Source organism: Equus asinus, chromosome 4 (genome assembly GCF_041296235.1).
Source record: "Equus asinus isolate D_3611 breed Donkey chromosome 4, EquAss-T2T_v2, whole genome shotgun sequence".
Classification (NCBI taxonomy): domain Eukaryota; kingdom Metazoa; phylum Chordata; class Mammalia; order Perissodactyla; family Equidae; genus Equus; species Equus asinus.
Genome location: NC_091793.1, coordinates 44170740 through 44185833, shown reverse-complemented (window position 1 = coordinate 44185833; position 15094 = coordinate 44170740). Strand labels below are relative to the sequence as shown.

At 37.1% G+C, this 15094-nt stretch overlaps 1 protein-coding gene across 5 annotated transcripts in view; it reads right to left on the bottom strand.

Moving 5' to 3' along the window:
* WASHC4 (WASH complex subunit 4) overlaps positions 1–15094 on the bottom strand; it is a 61192-nt gene that overhangs the window by 13695 nt on the left and 32403 nt on the right. For all 5 annotated transcript variants that reach the window (XM_070507190.1, XM_014865810.3, XM_070507188.1 and 2 more), the window contains 6 exons: positions 9911–9985; positions 9526–9630; positions 7100–7234; positions 5349–5457; positions 1258–1324; positions 710–796 (listed from right to left, as the gene is read on the bottom strand). In XM_070507190.1, coding sequence (XP_070363291.1) covers positions 710–796; positions 1258–1324; positions 5349–5457; positions 7100–7234; positions 9526–9630; positions 9911–9985 — 578 coding nt within the window. The remainder of the gene's footprint in view (positions 1–709; positions 797–1257; positions 1325–5348; positions 5458–7099; positions 7235–9525; positions 9631–9910; positions 9986–15094) is intronic.

Here is a 15094-nt window from a genome sequence, read left to right as displayed (position 1 = left end):
CAGGGTGCCTCTGCATGCCTGACTCAACAACTGCTATAATTACTAATAATAAAACTGAGTTTTCTAAAGAATTTAACAATTCTGCATACCTCTCTCAAGTTTGATTATGTTCCAAGATCACTACTGACTCAAATCTGTAGATCTGCATTGTCCAATAAGAGAGCCATTAGCTATTTAAATTTAAAGAAATAAAACTTGAAATTCAGTCCCCGTTTCAAGTGTTCAACAGCTACACGTGGTGGTGGCTACCCTCCTGGACAGCGCTGCTCCAGATTACGTGAAATGAAGGACTGGTATTATAGAACAAGGTTGGCAAGCAGAAATATAAAAAAAGTAAACAGAAACAAGTGGAATAAATTTTATTAATGATGTCTGGTATTCATTTTTTAATACTAAATCCTCAAAATCAGTTATGCACTTCACAGATTAGCACATTTCAATTTGGACCAGCCACACATATTTCAGGTGCCCAAAAGCCACATGTGGCTAGGGGCTACTATATTAGACAGCATGTTCTAGAAGATCCCTTTTTGGTGAACTTGGAAAGATCTCAGAATACTGTAGTCTTAAAAAAAAATTATATTTCATAAACTGAAACCATAACTTGTATAATAAAAACACTGACATATAAGTTTATATATTACCCTCTAGCCTTCTCTTTAATGTTTTATATAAACATACACTTTTCAAATCTCCAAACTTAGATTACCTTGCTGCTTTTAATGTTTCTTCTGCAAGACCTTCTTCTTTTACTAGTTCTTCAAAATTTACAATATCTTCAAGATCAGGAACAAATCTACATAAGAATTTGGGAAGGAAATAATTAAGGCAAGTTAACTATGTGCAATTGACACACACATGAAAGTGGTACGTAGGACTCTAAATTTTTCAACTCTATATTTGGAAAGAATTTGCATTTCAGTTATATTATTAGTATCACCATTTTAGTTCTAAAAGATAATTTTAGATATGAATAACAAATTTTAACCTTTAAAATCATGTGATCTTTAGAACCATTCACAAACATACTGATGAATTAACTATAAGTTTAAGAGAAATAAAGACTTTCAAAGGTCTACTGTAGTCTTAAAATTTAAGGAGAAAAAAACTAGTAGAATAGTTTTCTTCCATATTTTATCTCAAAATATAGCAATAAGAAAAATAACCTTCTCTACAATATTACTTACAATGAAGACAGATTTACATAACATAAAATTTTTAAAAGGCGTAACAAGGCAAAAATGTTTGCATCCATACCTAATGGCATTGCTGCTACAATGAAGGCCACCAGATCTTATCATTCGTACATAGCCCATAGCATTACCTTAAAAAGCACACAAAAAAAATCAGATATTTATACAAGTAACTCTAAACTCTAATAATCAGGAATACCGTTATATATAGCAGTCAGTTACCAAGTTCCACTCCTAAGTACCAAAAGATTCTGCTGTACTTTACTTCAGTTCTTGCTCCATAAAAATATTTGTGTGCTTAAAATATAAATGTACATACTTATATACATCTATAGTAAATATTTAAAAAAATCTAACTTTCATTTCATAAACTAAATTCATTAAATGCTGACTACATTTAAAAAATCAAACATTTTAAAATTGCTATATCAATAATTTCTTCCCTCTCACACTGAGTGTCAGTCTGTCTGTCTCTCTCTCTCTGACACACACACACACACACACAAAGCTGGAAGTGATATCAAAAAGTCTTTATTTGATGCGTCCTAAATTTATATCTGTCTCCATCCTGGACTACTCCTCTAGGTTTTATCCAATGCCTAAACCTATACAACTAGGAAGAATTTTTAATTTAATATGTTCAAGTCAAACTCACGATCTTCACTCCCAATTCTATTTCCTATCTCAGAAACTGAGTCCATCCTTCCAGTTGCTCAGGCCAAATGCCTTGAAGTCATCTCTGACTTCAAGCCTTTCTTTCTCTCACACTTTCTGTCTAATCAATGGACAAATTATGTTGGCTCTGTCTTCGAAATATAGCCAGAATCCAACCGCTTTCCACCACCTTCATAGCTATTATCCTATTCCAAACCTCCACCATCTCTGGCCCAGACCACTGCAATACACAATGGCCTCCTGATTTCCCTCCTTTCACCTCCAGCATCCCAACCCCTCAATCTTTTATCTACGTAGCAGCTGGTGGTTCTTTTAAAACTAAGTTGGAGCTTATCATTCCTTTTCTGAAAACTCTACAATGGCTTTCCACCACAGAATAAAATCCAAACTCCTTACATGGTCAGCATAGCCTTGTCCGATCGCGCCCCTTGCTGCCGTTCTGCTATCATACCCTACCACTCAGGTGTTCACTAATTCCGTTCTAGCCCCCGACTACTCCCAAGAATGCTAAGCCAACTCAGGGCTTTTGCACTTACTGTTGCCTTTGTCTGGAATACTCTTGCCCTGGATATACACATGGCTTATTCCCTCAAGTTATTTAGGTCCTTGCTCAAATGTCACCTCCTCACAGCTTTCCCTGAGCATCACTGAATAGCACTGCCCAGCCCCATTTCATCTCCTTACCCAGCACTTATCACTGACATATCATACATCTCTTCATTTGCGTCTCCCTCCAACTAAACAATGCAAAGCCCATGATAATCCCGAGAGCTAACATGTTCTGGCACATAACAGGAATTCCAACATATATTGCTCAACGGAATTGAAATTACTTGGGAGAAAGAACAGACAAAAGGTAAGAAGCAGTTAACATTTCACAATCATTACAGTAATATATGTTTTACATACATTATCTTATCTGATGTTTTTAACAACCCTCATGGTAGGTATCACTGAATCTATTTTAAGGCCTGTCCCAATATGAGAGATGATGGTAAAATGTTTCTTTAATATGCATTTTTAAAAAATTCAATTATCTAGTTTCGTTGTTGTCCTCCAAACTGTTAGTCCAATATCTGGCCGATCAAAATGTGCTAATGAGAGGCCAAGCACAGAGCAGCACTTAAGAGCAAAATCTCTGAAGCCAGACAACTCGGATGCAAATCTGGACTCTGCCACTTTTTAGTTGTAAGACCTATGTCAAGTTATAAACTTTTTATCTCAGTCCCCTCATCTGTTAAATTAAGCTCTAAAGGAGCAGAGACTTTGTTTACTGTCATACATATCACCACATTTGTTGTCCTCAGTAAACACCTGTGGGATGGATGAATGGCAATACTACTTCCTTCCCGGCACCGTGAGTTTTACATGAGTTAGAGCACAGAAAGCACCCAGACAGCCCTGGCACACAGTCAACGCTCAGTAATGCTGGTGTGGCTATGCTTCTCCCAGCAGGCAGGTTATTAGACAGAAGGGCTTCTCACTTTGCTCCGAATTCCTTACTTCTTTTCTCAAGATATTCAACAGACTCAAGAGCACATTACACTGTTTTATAAGCAGAGATAAAGAATTTATATTTTCTAAGAAAAGAATAAAGAATAAAATGCCGGAACAAAGTGAAAAGGACAACATTCTCCAATTGTAGAATGCATCCTGGTGGCAACTGAAGCGACATTATAATCTTTTGTCTATTAGGGGGAAAATGTGTATCTTGATGTGTATTATGGGAAAAATGGCAGGCATACTAAACTCATGATTTACTGATTATTGTATTTGTAAAAAATATAAAAACATGAAACAATAGTACAGGCAGTATTCATAAGAGGAAACAACTCTAATATTGTGAATGCGAATAAATAAAGTTTTAAGCAACAACGCTCTAGAAAACAGCTCTTAATCTGAGGTCCATGGACTCTAACTTTAAGCACCTGAATTCCAGTATATTATATGCAAAATCATGTATGTGTGTGCATAAGGGCACTGTTCTGGGGGAATTTTATTTTTTTTATTTTTTTATTTTTTTTTTTTCCTTTTTCTCCCCAAAGCCCCCCCGGTACATAGTTGTATATTCTTCGTTGTGGGTCCTTCTAGTTGTGGCATGTGGGACGCTGCCTCAGCGTGGTCTGATGAGCAGTGCCATGTTCGCGCCCAGGATTCGAACCAACGAAACACTGGGCCGCCTGCAGTGGAGCGCGCGAACTTAACCACTCGGCCACGGGGCCAGCCCCTGTTCTGGGGGAATTAACCCACAGTTTTCATCAGATTCTCAAAAAAGGGTTAAGAACTGTTGCTCCAGAAGTTTACAATGTAATATGACATCAAATGTCTCCATGAAGTAAATAGTACTGATTTGACAATACCTCATTATTAAATCGTTTAAAATAAAAAATTTACAAAGGTAAAGCTAAGTTCTTGTACTAACACATAATAAAAATGTCTTCTATGTAAACCAATTAATTTATAAAACTTAAGCTAGTGTTCAATGACTGGACTCCAGAACTCAATGCTTATAACCTTTCCTACGAGGAAATTCAAAGCCCCTTGAAAACAAAGGCTATTTGTATCCTCAACATCTAGAAGAATATTTGTCTAATAGATTCTTAGCAAATGTTTGATAAATGAACGAACGAATCTCAGGAGGCATAGTTTTACCAAATTATACTCAAGAAGAATTTACTAATTGCTTGGTGTCTACAACTGTGAAGAATTTACACCACCTTTGGACTCCGAGGTGAAAACCCTGGTTTAAGTGCGAGCAACACTACTCATTTCTCTGAGTCTCTCTTTTTCCATCTTTAAAGTGGTGATTACACGCTCTCTCAGGGGGCTGTTGTGAGGACACTAATAGAGAAAATGCATGTGGAAAGCTCTAACATGTATAAAGTTTTGTTAATCTATGATTATTCTTAACTGCATTCTTGCTTTTAAATATAACACATTTCAGAAGACAAGTTCTACTTGTAAGGCAGAAGGAAAAATCAAGAAATTATATATAAATATGAAATGATATATCATAGAAAAACTATAAAGTTTAATATTTCATCTTTAAATTTATATGTAACTTATTAACTAATACTAATTAACTTTTCACATAAATATTTTATACCTCTGCGTTTAGGCTATAACTTGAAAGAACATCTTTTAAAAGCCCAAAACAGTACTGAGAACAGAGTAGGTACCCAATAAATAGTTACCAGTTGACTATTTATTATGACTATAGTCTTTGAGATGAGTTAGTTATTAAATATATTTTTAATTTAAGAGGTTTTACTTAACTTATATTAGTCCATAGTCTATCAATTATTTCTGCACGAAGAGTCTACTCACATTTGAAAAACTTTTGGTAAGAAAACTACTCTAGTGGAATAAAGTTGAACTCAGACACTCACATACGAAGTTGTTTATTCATATGAGATATTTAATATGAGACAGAGTATCGAGATTTGTACTTTATCTCCCGACACTTTCATAATAACTCACCGATTTGACTGATCAGCTGCCTGAACTGATCAAGGTAGCTTTGTCCCTCTGGGGTTATTCCAAGTTTTCTGATGCCTCGATTGAATTTTTCTGCTCTTTCAAAAGGATACTAGAGAGATAATTTAAAGACTACCTTTGTTAATAAAGACTTCCTAAAGCATAAAATGCACACCAAATCAAGCATGCCACTACCACTTTCCTAATTTTGTATTTCCATTACGCTTAAAAAAAATCACTCAAGTCTAATGACAAAAAATTTACTGCACAAAACCCACCAATGTTCAAGGTCAATATAAATTAAATTTCTTTTTGACATTAGCTAAGGGGAATAATTGTTAATGCCAACAAAGTTAAGATTCCCATCACCATTATTAGTCTCCCAACACCCACCTATTCTATCAGACAGACAAAAGAAACCAATTCCTCCTAGAAACATTTGCTCAGAGATGTGCGAGCACATTTCCGTGGGCTGAACAGGTAATAGGGACTTACACAAACACACTCCTTCCCAAATAACACACATCAGCAGAGCTACAATTTTTAGTTGCCATGACCAAAAAAAAAAGATTTTTCAAGTCTCAGCTGATTAAATGACTTAGGAAATTACTCATTTTACATTAATAAAAATGGAAACAATTCTTACACAACAATAGTATGATTATTTATTTACCTGAATACTACTAATTTGTTCCAATAAAAATGAGGTAGTTAATACAATTCTCTACTGACAACGGTAATTCTATAATTTTCTTAATTATTTTACTAGAAAGTAATATTCTGCTGCTCTGACGTTGAAGAGAACTACCGATTGGTATACAAGAAGATTAGAACTAGGTGACACTTAAGAAGGGTAATTAAAATAGTTCTAGATGTGGCAAATCAAATATGAAACCCACCTAAGCCTGCTGGTTCTCTACCCACATGGCTACGGGCCTCTGTCTGTTACCACTGACAGTTCTTCACTTCTCTAGGCGAAAACTCAGCCTGGAGGGTGAAGGAAAATCAGCATTCTCATGAATTATAGTTGGGAATGTCAACTGGTACAGTATTTTTAGAGCACTTGGCAGTATGCATCCTAATTTTAAATACACAAAGCCAAATGTGCAAGGATATTACCTGTGGCACTGTTTGTACCACTGAGAAATCAGGAAAACCTAAATGCCCGTCAGCAGGAGAAGGTTACGTAAGTTACAGTACACATCTTTACCGTCAGCTCACAAAAAGAATGAGGGGCGTCTGTATGTACTGACATGGTCAACACACTGCCGAACAGTATACATAGTATTACTCCATTTTTATTAGGAAAAAAGCAATACGTATGTGCAAATACCTATGCTTATCACATGATCTGAAAGGCATCACATTACATTTTTAACAGCAATTGCCTCCAGAAAATGGAAATGGGAGGAAAGAGAAACGAAGGAGGACATTTGATGCACTCTATATTGTTTAAATGTTTCAAAATGAGCATGTATTGCTTTTGTACTATTTTAAAATAAAGAAAGACAAGGAACACTTGGCTACATGGATCATCCAATTTTCCCTTACACTTAGCCTACAGAGGATGTGATGAGTAAGAAACTCTAACGGAAAATATAAGGAACTTGTAGGCCAGATCTAGGAGACATGATGCGAAATATAATAAAGAAAACTAAAACCCCAGCAGACATCCTCATAATGAATTTTAATATAAACATTTGCTATATACTCAAAACTTGAATCAAACTACCTTAAAAAAATGTGTAAAATACCTTATGATCATTTTGGTCCTTGATTTCCCTGAAAAACCGAATATCTTTAATCAATCTGGATTTGATATGTTCATCATACATAAATTGGCTAAATATATAGAACTTCTTCTTCAAAAACTGGTAGGTAAAATTAACCTATAAAAGTAAAAGTAAAAAAATTGGAAAAGTTAACATAAAAATTAATTTATATCAATGCTACTGAATAATAATTATCTATTTAAATAAAGTCTAATTTATATGAGACTTTAAAAAGTCTAATACTCATAAATAATTCATGTTGGAGTTGGCCCCGTAGCCGAGCGGTTAAGTTTGCATGCTCCACTGCAGTGGCCCAGGGTTTTGCCAGTTTGGATCCTGGGTGCAGACCTGGCACCGCTCATCAGGCCATGTTGAGGTGGCGTCCCACATGCCACAACTAGAAGGACCTGCAACTAAGATACACAACTATATACCGGGGGGCATTTGGGGAGATAATGCAGAAGAAAAAAAAGATAGGCAACAGCTGTTAGCTCAGGTGCCAATCTCTAAATAAATAAATAAATAAATAATTCATATTGGACCAGAAATACTTAAATAAATGAAGTTCCCCACTGCCCAAGTTTACAGAACTTTCTATAAACTCCCCTCAAATATTTTTATTACAAAAGGAAAAAGAGAAAGAAAAAAATAGCAAATAGTCTCATAATAGACCACATGCTGTAGTGAGAATCACGAAACCAGATTCAACACCCTACTTTTAAGCCATAAACCACAGTCAGAAGTTTCTACGTTCCTCCATCTGTAAGATTACTTAGTACTAATCCACGTGTCCAGGTGATACTCAAGTAAGAAACATGCTGCTCTTTGAACTCTCCTGAAGGAAGACAGTAAACACTCAATTATTATCCACAAATATTTTGGGCACCTCTGACGTGCAAGGCAATGTCCCTGCTCTCATGCTAGACATGGTCCTTGTCATCGTGAAGTTTATATTCTAGCAGGAGGGACAGACATTTTAAACAAGTTATGTTCAATAAAATTAAACCTCAACTGCAATAATTTCTAAAGTGAGAAGTGTGGGTGCTCCGAGAATGAATAACAAAGGCCCTGACCCAGACTCAGAAAACCCCAAAAAAGTAGGATTTCGGCTGAGATTAAAGTCAAAATAACATGAATAAGATTAATTCTGAACTACAGACAGAGGCCCTGCACTAAATTCCATCCCCACACCCTCAAATGTGACTAACTGCTTTGGCAAATGCATGCCCTTTTTAGCAGTCTTCATTTACCCACTTACAGAATGAGCGCTTTCTCAGAACTTTTTTTGTGGTGTAAACACCGCTTTTTCTTGATCTCCTAGTAACAGTATCTCTTCTTTATCCTTCCCACTCTTAACAGTGGGTAACTCTACCGGCCTCTGATCTTGTTCATCTGTGCTCACTTTTCTCATCCTCAGACACCAGGAATTTACATTCATTAGTGTGACTAACAACTATATCCCCTGCCAGAGAGTAATTACTATCAGAGCGGGAAATGTCTGCTTTTCTCACCCAAGTGCCCAGCACAGTGCCTGAGACACATAAAATACATTCATAATTATACCTGTTATATGAATGAGTGTCTGATAGATGAGGTCAAAGGAGAGTTTATTTATCCTGAAAGGTTCAGACATGATCCCTACACAGGTGACTCCCTATTTTAAATATGAAACGTTGACTCCCTCCGTCTCTAATTTCTATATTGCTAACTACTAAAATACAGCTCCAATCACATCACTTAGCGCAAATACTTCACTGGCTCCCTCACTGTATACAAAAATGGTCCCTGTGTGACTCTCCAGTCACGTAACTTCTCCCTATTTCCTTGCTCCAAAACATGCTTCATAATATTTTACTATTTAAGCATTCACATTCTTCTTTCTGAGAAGTGTGTCCTGAAAACCAGGTAAATTCAAAGACTTCTCTTTTCCCATAGAAGGAAAAAGAGCATTCAAGTGATTCCCTCAAGTGACTGAATGCCTATTTCTAAGAAGATTCAAAATAATTTTAGTAAGCTATTTTTATGGATATCAAATAATTAGTAAGCCCCCCCAAAAAAGAACACGACCGATGTTAAATAAACTGCTATCAATGATTTGCTTTCAAAAGCAATTTTCAGAGAATATCAGACAACCCACACAGATATCTATCTTTATACTGATGTCCTCAAATCTCCAATACTATTTATGGTAAGATATTCTAAAGTGCTTTTTGTATCACAGAGCTTCCATCACATCCAACACAATTTTAGTGCCAGGCATTTTAATTATATCAACCAGAAAAATGGAAATTCAGGTATAAACAGGTAGTAGTGTACATTTACCAGAACATTCTATGAGAAAACTATTTCCCAAAATACCAAATTAAACAGGAGTCTATTACCCACCCAAACCCGAAAAAGGTTCTTACTGTTGTATTCATGATTCCTGTGCCATGTGTTCGAATTGAATTAGCAATATGCCGAATATTAATAGTGTTCAAATGTTTGTTATTGCTTGTTCGTTCAATAAAAATCTGCAATGAAACAAACTTAGGCTAAATAACAACATAACCCATAGCAAACATTGGTCAGTTACCCAAAAAAATTTTAGAATCTGTTTCATTAAAGATAATTTAACTGGAAAGTCATTCAAGAAGATAATACCATCAAAGCAAAAGAATTAGCAAGATGATCTCTAAACAATTATTTTTTGCTTTGGTTTACTAATTTTCATTATTGAGAATCAACTGTTTGCCCCTCAGCCTTCCTACTATATATCTAGCCACATGAAAAAAAAGTCTAAAACTCACTCACCTGATTGTTGAGATTATAGAGGTATCGAGACACAAATATATGAATGTTTCTCATAATTTCCAAAACATCCAGGCCCTACAAAACAATCCATACATAAGTTCTATTATTATTAGTTTCAGACAATCAGTTAGACTTGTATTCATATAAGCAGTAAGTCACTATATTAAGTTTCTCGGTATTTTTTAATTATTTTAAAGAACTCTACAAAAGGTATGACATCAAAGGTTCAAATAGCCTTTCTGAGGTGTACAATCAGGACCACCTCCTGGCTGCTTGTCATCTTATCCCTTCTGTGTAGACAGGAACAGTTAAGTTTAACTATTCAAAGATCCGTGACTCATCATGATTTCCCCACTACCCCTGTGAATATGTCTGTCTGTCTTCCCAAGGATCGTTTCTGTTTTTCTTACAAAGTAAACTAAGGGCCAGATTCCAAAAAGTAGTCAAGATATGTGGTGAGATTTATAAAATACATACTACTTTTCAGGTGCTGTGCAAAGTGCCTTATATGTAATTCTCAAAAAATGAGGCATTATTCTTCTAAATTCCACAGATGAAGAAAATGAAGCTAAGGGAGTTCTCCAAGGTCCAACTCTGAAGAGGCAGAACCCAGTGATTTTAGAATCTAACTCCTGTCCTGACGCTGCCTTCAACTGCACTAAACCACCTACAACGTGCAGGTTACCTATTAAGAATCCTTCACTCTGCAGTTATTACTCTAATACCTAATGGTATCGTATAAATTGTTCCACAGCTTTTCTAATTGGGGCTCAAAGGAGCATCACAATACCCCTTTGATTACGTTTTTATTATAGTTTTTCTTGTGTTTTAATCTAAAAATGTGTTTCCTCATTTTTTCTCCCAATAAGCTAATAAGTACCTGAGCTGAGACTGTTTCTATTTATTTCTGTATCCCGAAACATAGTTCAGTGCCCAGCATGTTTTCAGTAACCATTAAATGTATAAAGAAGTGAACGAAAGGATATACAAACTGATCCCAGAAATGGTCCCTATATGCAGCAAGATGAAGGAAAAATTAGGATCCTCAGATTTTGAAACTGAATAAAAGTTTTTTGGCAAACATTATCTGGATTATCTTAGAATGAATTACATACAAATTAACTGAAAACAAACTTTTGGACTCATGAAATACTGCCACATTGTAAATTAGCTCACTGAATTAGTGAAAGCTAAATGCTTCTTTGTACTCATTTTGAGAAGAAATACATTTATAATCACATAAATTTAGCCATTTTTCCTAAGATATTACAGTTTATGTATTAAATGTAGGTTTAAAATCCTTAACTGTGACCTCAACTAAACTTATCACAATTCTGCAGGAGTCACCTTACTATCCCAATGTTTCTGAAAAGCTTTATCTAAATCTACATATATTTCAAACATTCAACAAATGGTGAAGTGTAAACAGGAAGCCTGTGGTAAATTCTTTCAAAAAGCAAATCAGCATGGTCAAATTTTTTATGTCAAGTATGAGGTTTATACAGCAAGTGTTTCCTCAAAAAATAAACAGATACTGAGAGTGATGTGAGCAACGTGGCAGAGTAAGCTCTTCCCTTTATCTTTTCCCCTTCGAACTACAACTAAACAAACATTCACTGATCAACACAGGATACCCACACAGCACATCAGCATGCCTGAGAGACCCACGCAGCTCTACATCTGAAGGTGGAGGGACTACCCCTGGGAAGGCAGTGGAGACAGGCAAGCACTCTCCGGCTCCCCAGCAGCCCCGGGCAGCATGTGATTGCTCTCCCAGCTAGAGTGCCCACAGCGCCACTGCAACCCCGACGGCGGGAGTGTGCCTTGGCACAACTGCAGGAACAGGGGACAGCAGCCCAGGCCCCCGCACGATTGCTTTCCCACGTGGTGGAAGAGCCCAGAGTGCTGCCACAGTCCCAGGGAGAGACCCAGGATTGGACCCAGTGGGAAGGCCCTGCCCACCAAGCACAACGGCTGGTAGGAGCTAGTAGGCAGCAGTGGTGGATCTGTGCACCCAGGCAGATGACTTTCCAGCTGCCGTAAATACCCACAGTACCGCTGTGGCCCTGGAAGCGGGGAGCACATCTTGGCGGGACTGTGGGAGCAGACAGCACAGCTCTGAACCTCCACATGATCACTTTCCCATCCAGTGGGAGAGCCCACAGTGCCACCGCAGTCCCCAGAGAGAGGCCCAGGCTTGGAAACAAAGGGGGTGCCCCGCCCACCAAGAACAATGGCTGGTGTGACATAGGAAGAGGCGGCAGAGGACCTTCACGAATGCCTTCCAAGCTGCTGAGGACGCCTATACTACCACTGCGGCCCCGAAGGTGGGAGCATGCCTCAGCGGGACTGTGGGAGCAGGCAGTGGCAGCTCTGCACCCCTGCATGATCACTTTCCCATTTCGTGGGAGAGCCCACAGGGCCCCTGCAGTCCCAAGGAGTGGCCCAGGCTTGGATAGGCACAGTTGACAGGGATTGTGGCAGGTTCAGAACACCCAGCTCCTGTGCCACCCTGCCCCCAATGGTAGCAGGTGGAACCTGCAACCACATACTATCACTATTCAGAGGTACAAATCCACCCTATCAAACGGTATGAAGAGGTATATTAATACTCCAGACCAGAAGAAAAAAGACAAACATCCAGAAATCAATCCTGAAAGCATAGAAATTTACAATCTAAAAGACAGACAACTCAAAGTAGCTATCATAAAAAAACTCAATGAGTTACAAAAAAACGCAAAAAGACGGTTCAATGAAATCAGGAATAAAATTAACGAACAGAGGAAACTCTTCACAAAAGAGACTGAAACTATAAAGGAAAACTAATCAGAAATGCTGGAGATGAAAAATACAATGAATGAGATAAAGAAAAATCTAGAGTCCTTAAATAACAGAGCTGATATTATGGAGGACAGAATTAGCAATTTAGAAAATGGAAATGTAGACATGCTTTAGCTGGAGGAGGAGAGAGAACTAAGACTAAAAAGGAAGGAAGAAATTCTCTGAGAAATATCCTACCCAATTAGGAAATGCAACATAAGGATTATAGATATTCCAGAGGGAGAAGTAAGAGATTAAGGAGCAGAGAGCTTGTTCAAAGAAATAATAGCTGAGATTTCCCAAACCTGGGGAAGAAGCTGTAATTACAAGTAAAAGAAGCTAAAAGAACTTGTAATTACATCAATATAAAAAGACCTTCTCCAAGGCATGTATTAGTAAAACTGGCAAGAGTCAATGACAAAAAACAACTATTAAGGGCAGCAAGGCAAAAGAAAATAAACTACAAAGGAACTCCTATCAGGCTTTCAGTGGATTCCTCAGCAGAAACTTTACAGGCTAGGAGAGAGTGGACTGATATATTGGAAATTCTCAAAGACAAAAACCTTCAGCCAAGAATACTCTATCTAGCAAAATACCCTTCAGATAGGCTGGAGAAATAAAAACTTTCCCAGATCAAAAAAGGCTGAGGGAGTTCATCACCACAAGATGCACGCCCCCCCCCCACCCCCCAAGAAATGATCAAGAAGGCCCTCTTACCTGAAAAAAAAAAAAAAGAAAGAAAGAAAGAAAGAGCTTACAAAGGCTTGAGCAAGGAGATAAATAGGCAGACAAAATCAGAAAATTGTAACTCTCTATCAGAATAGGTTAGCAAACAATTATAACATTAAAGATAAAGGGAAAGAAAACATCAAGAATAAATATGATCACTTCATTTAACCACAAACTCACAATACAAAACAGAGTAAGTTGTGACAACAATAACTTAGATGGGTAAGATGAAAGGCACGGAAACTGCTTAGACTAAGGAAATAACAGGCTATCCGAATATGGACTACCTCATTTACAACATCTTTTATACACACTTCACAGTAACCACTAAACAAAAAATCAGAACAGAGACACAAATGACAAATAATGACAAAACCATCACAGAGAGCCACCAAACTGAACTGGCAGTCCAAAATACACAGGACAAGAAACAAGGGAAAAACAGAAGCACCAGAAAACACATGATAAAATGGCCGCATCAAGCCCTCCTATATCAATAATCACTCTCAGTGTAGAAGGATTGAGTTCTCCAATGAAAAGACACAGTGTGGCTGGATGGATTAAAAAACAAGACCTAACAATATGATGCCTCCATGAAACCCATCTCAGCTCTAAAGAAAAACACAGGCTTAGAGACAAGGGATGGAAGATGATACTCCAAGCTAATGGCAAACAAAAGAAAGCAGGTGTTGCCATACTTATATCAGACAAAGTAGACTTCAAGATAAAACAGGCAATGAGAGACAAAGAGGGGCAGTATATAATGATAAAAGGGACAGTCCACCAAGAGGACATAACATAAAAATATATGCACAGGATATATGCTCCTCCCAACACAGAAGCACCAAAGTACATAAAGCAACTATTAATTGACCTAAAAGGAGACATTAACAGCAACACAATAGTAGGGGACCTTAACACCCCACTGTCATCAATGGATATATCAACCAGAAAGTCAACAAGGAAATGGTGGAACTAAATGAAAAACTAGACCAGATGGACTTTATATATATATATATATGTATATAGGACACTCCATCCACAAACAGCAGAATACACATTCTTCTCAAGTACACACGTAACATTCTCAAACATAGACTGTATATTGAGAAACAAGATAAACCTCAATAAATTTAAGAAGACTGAAATCATATCAAGCATTTTTTCTGACCGCAATGCTACAAAACTAGAAATCAACCACAAGAAAAAAGCTGGGAAAGTGACAAGTATGTGGAGACTAAACAAGATGCTACTAACAACCAAGGATCACTGAAGAAATTAAGGAGAAATCAAAAAATATCTGGAGACAAATGAAAATACACCACACCACTTACGTGGTGACAGACAAGAAATAATGTACAACTGAAATTTCACAATGATGTAAACTATTATGAACTCAAATAAAAAAAATCTAGGAATAAATTTAACCAAGGAGGTGAAAGACCTATACAATAAAAACTATAAGACATTATTGAAAGAACTCGAGGACAACATAAAGAAATGGAAGATATTCCATGCGTGTGGATTGGAAAAATAAACATAGTTAAAATGTCCGTACTACCTAAAGCAATCTACAGATTCAACGCAATTTCAGTCAGAATCCCAATGACATTCTTCACGGAAATAGAACAAAGA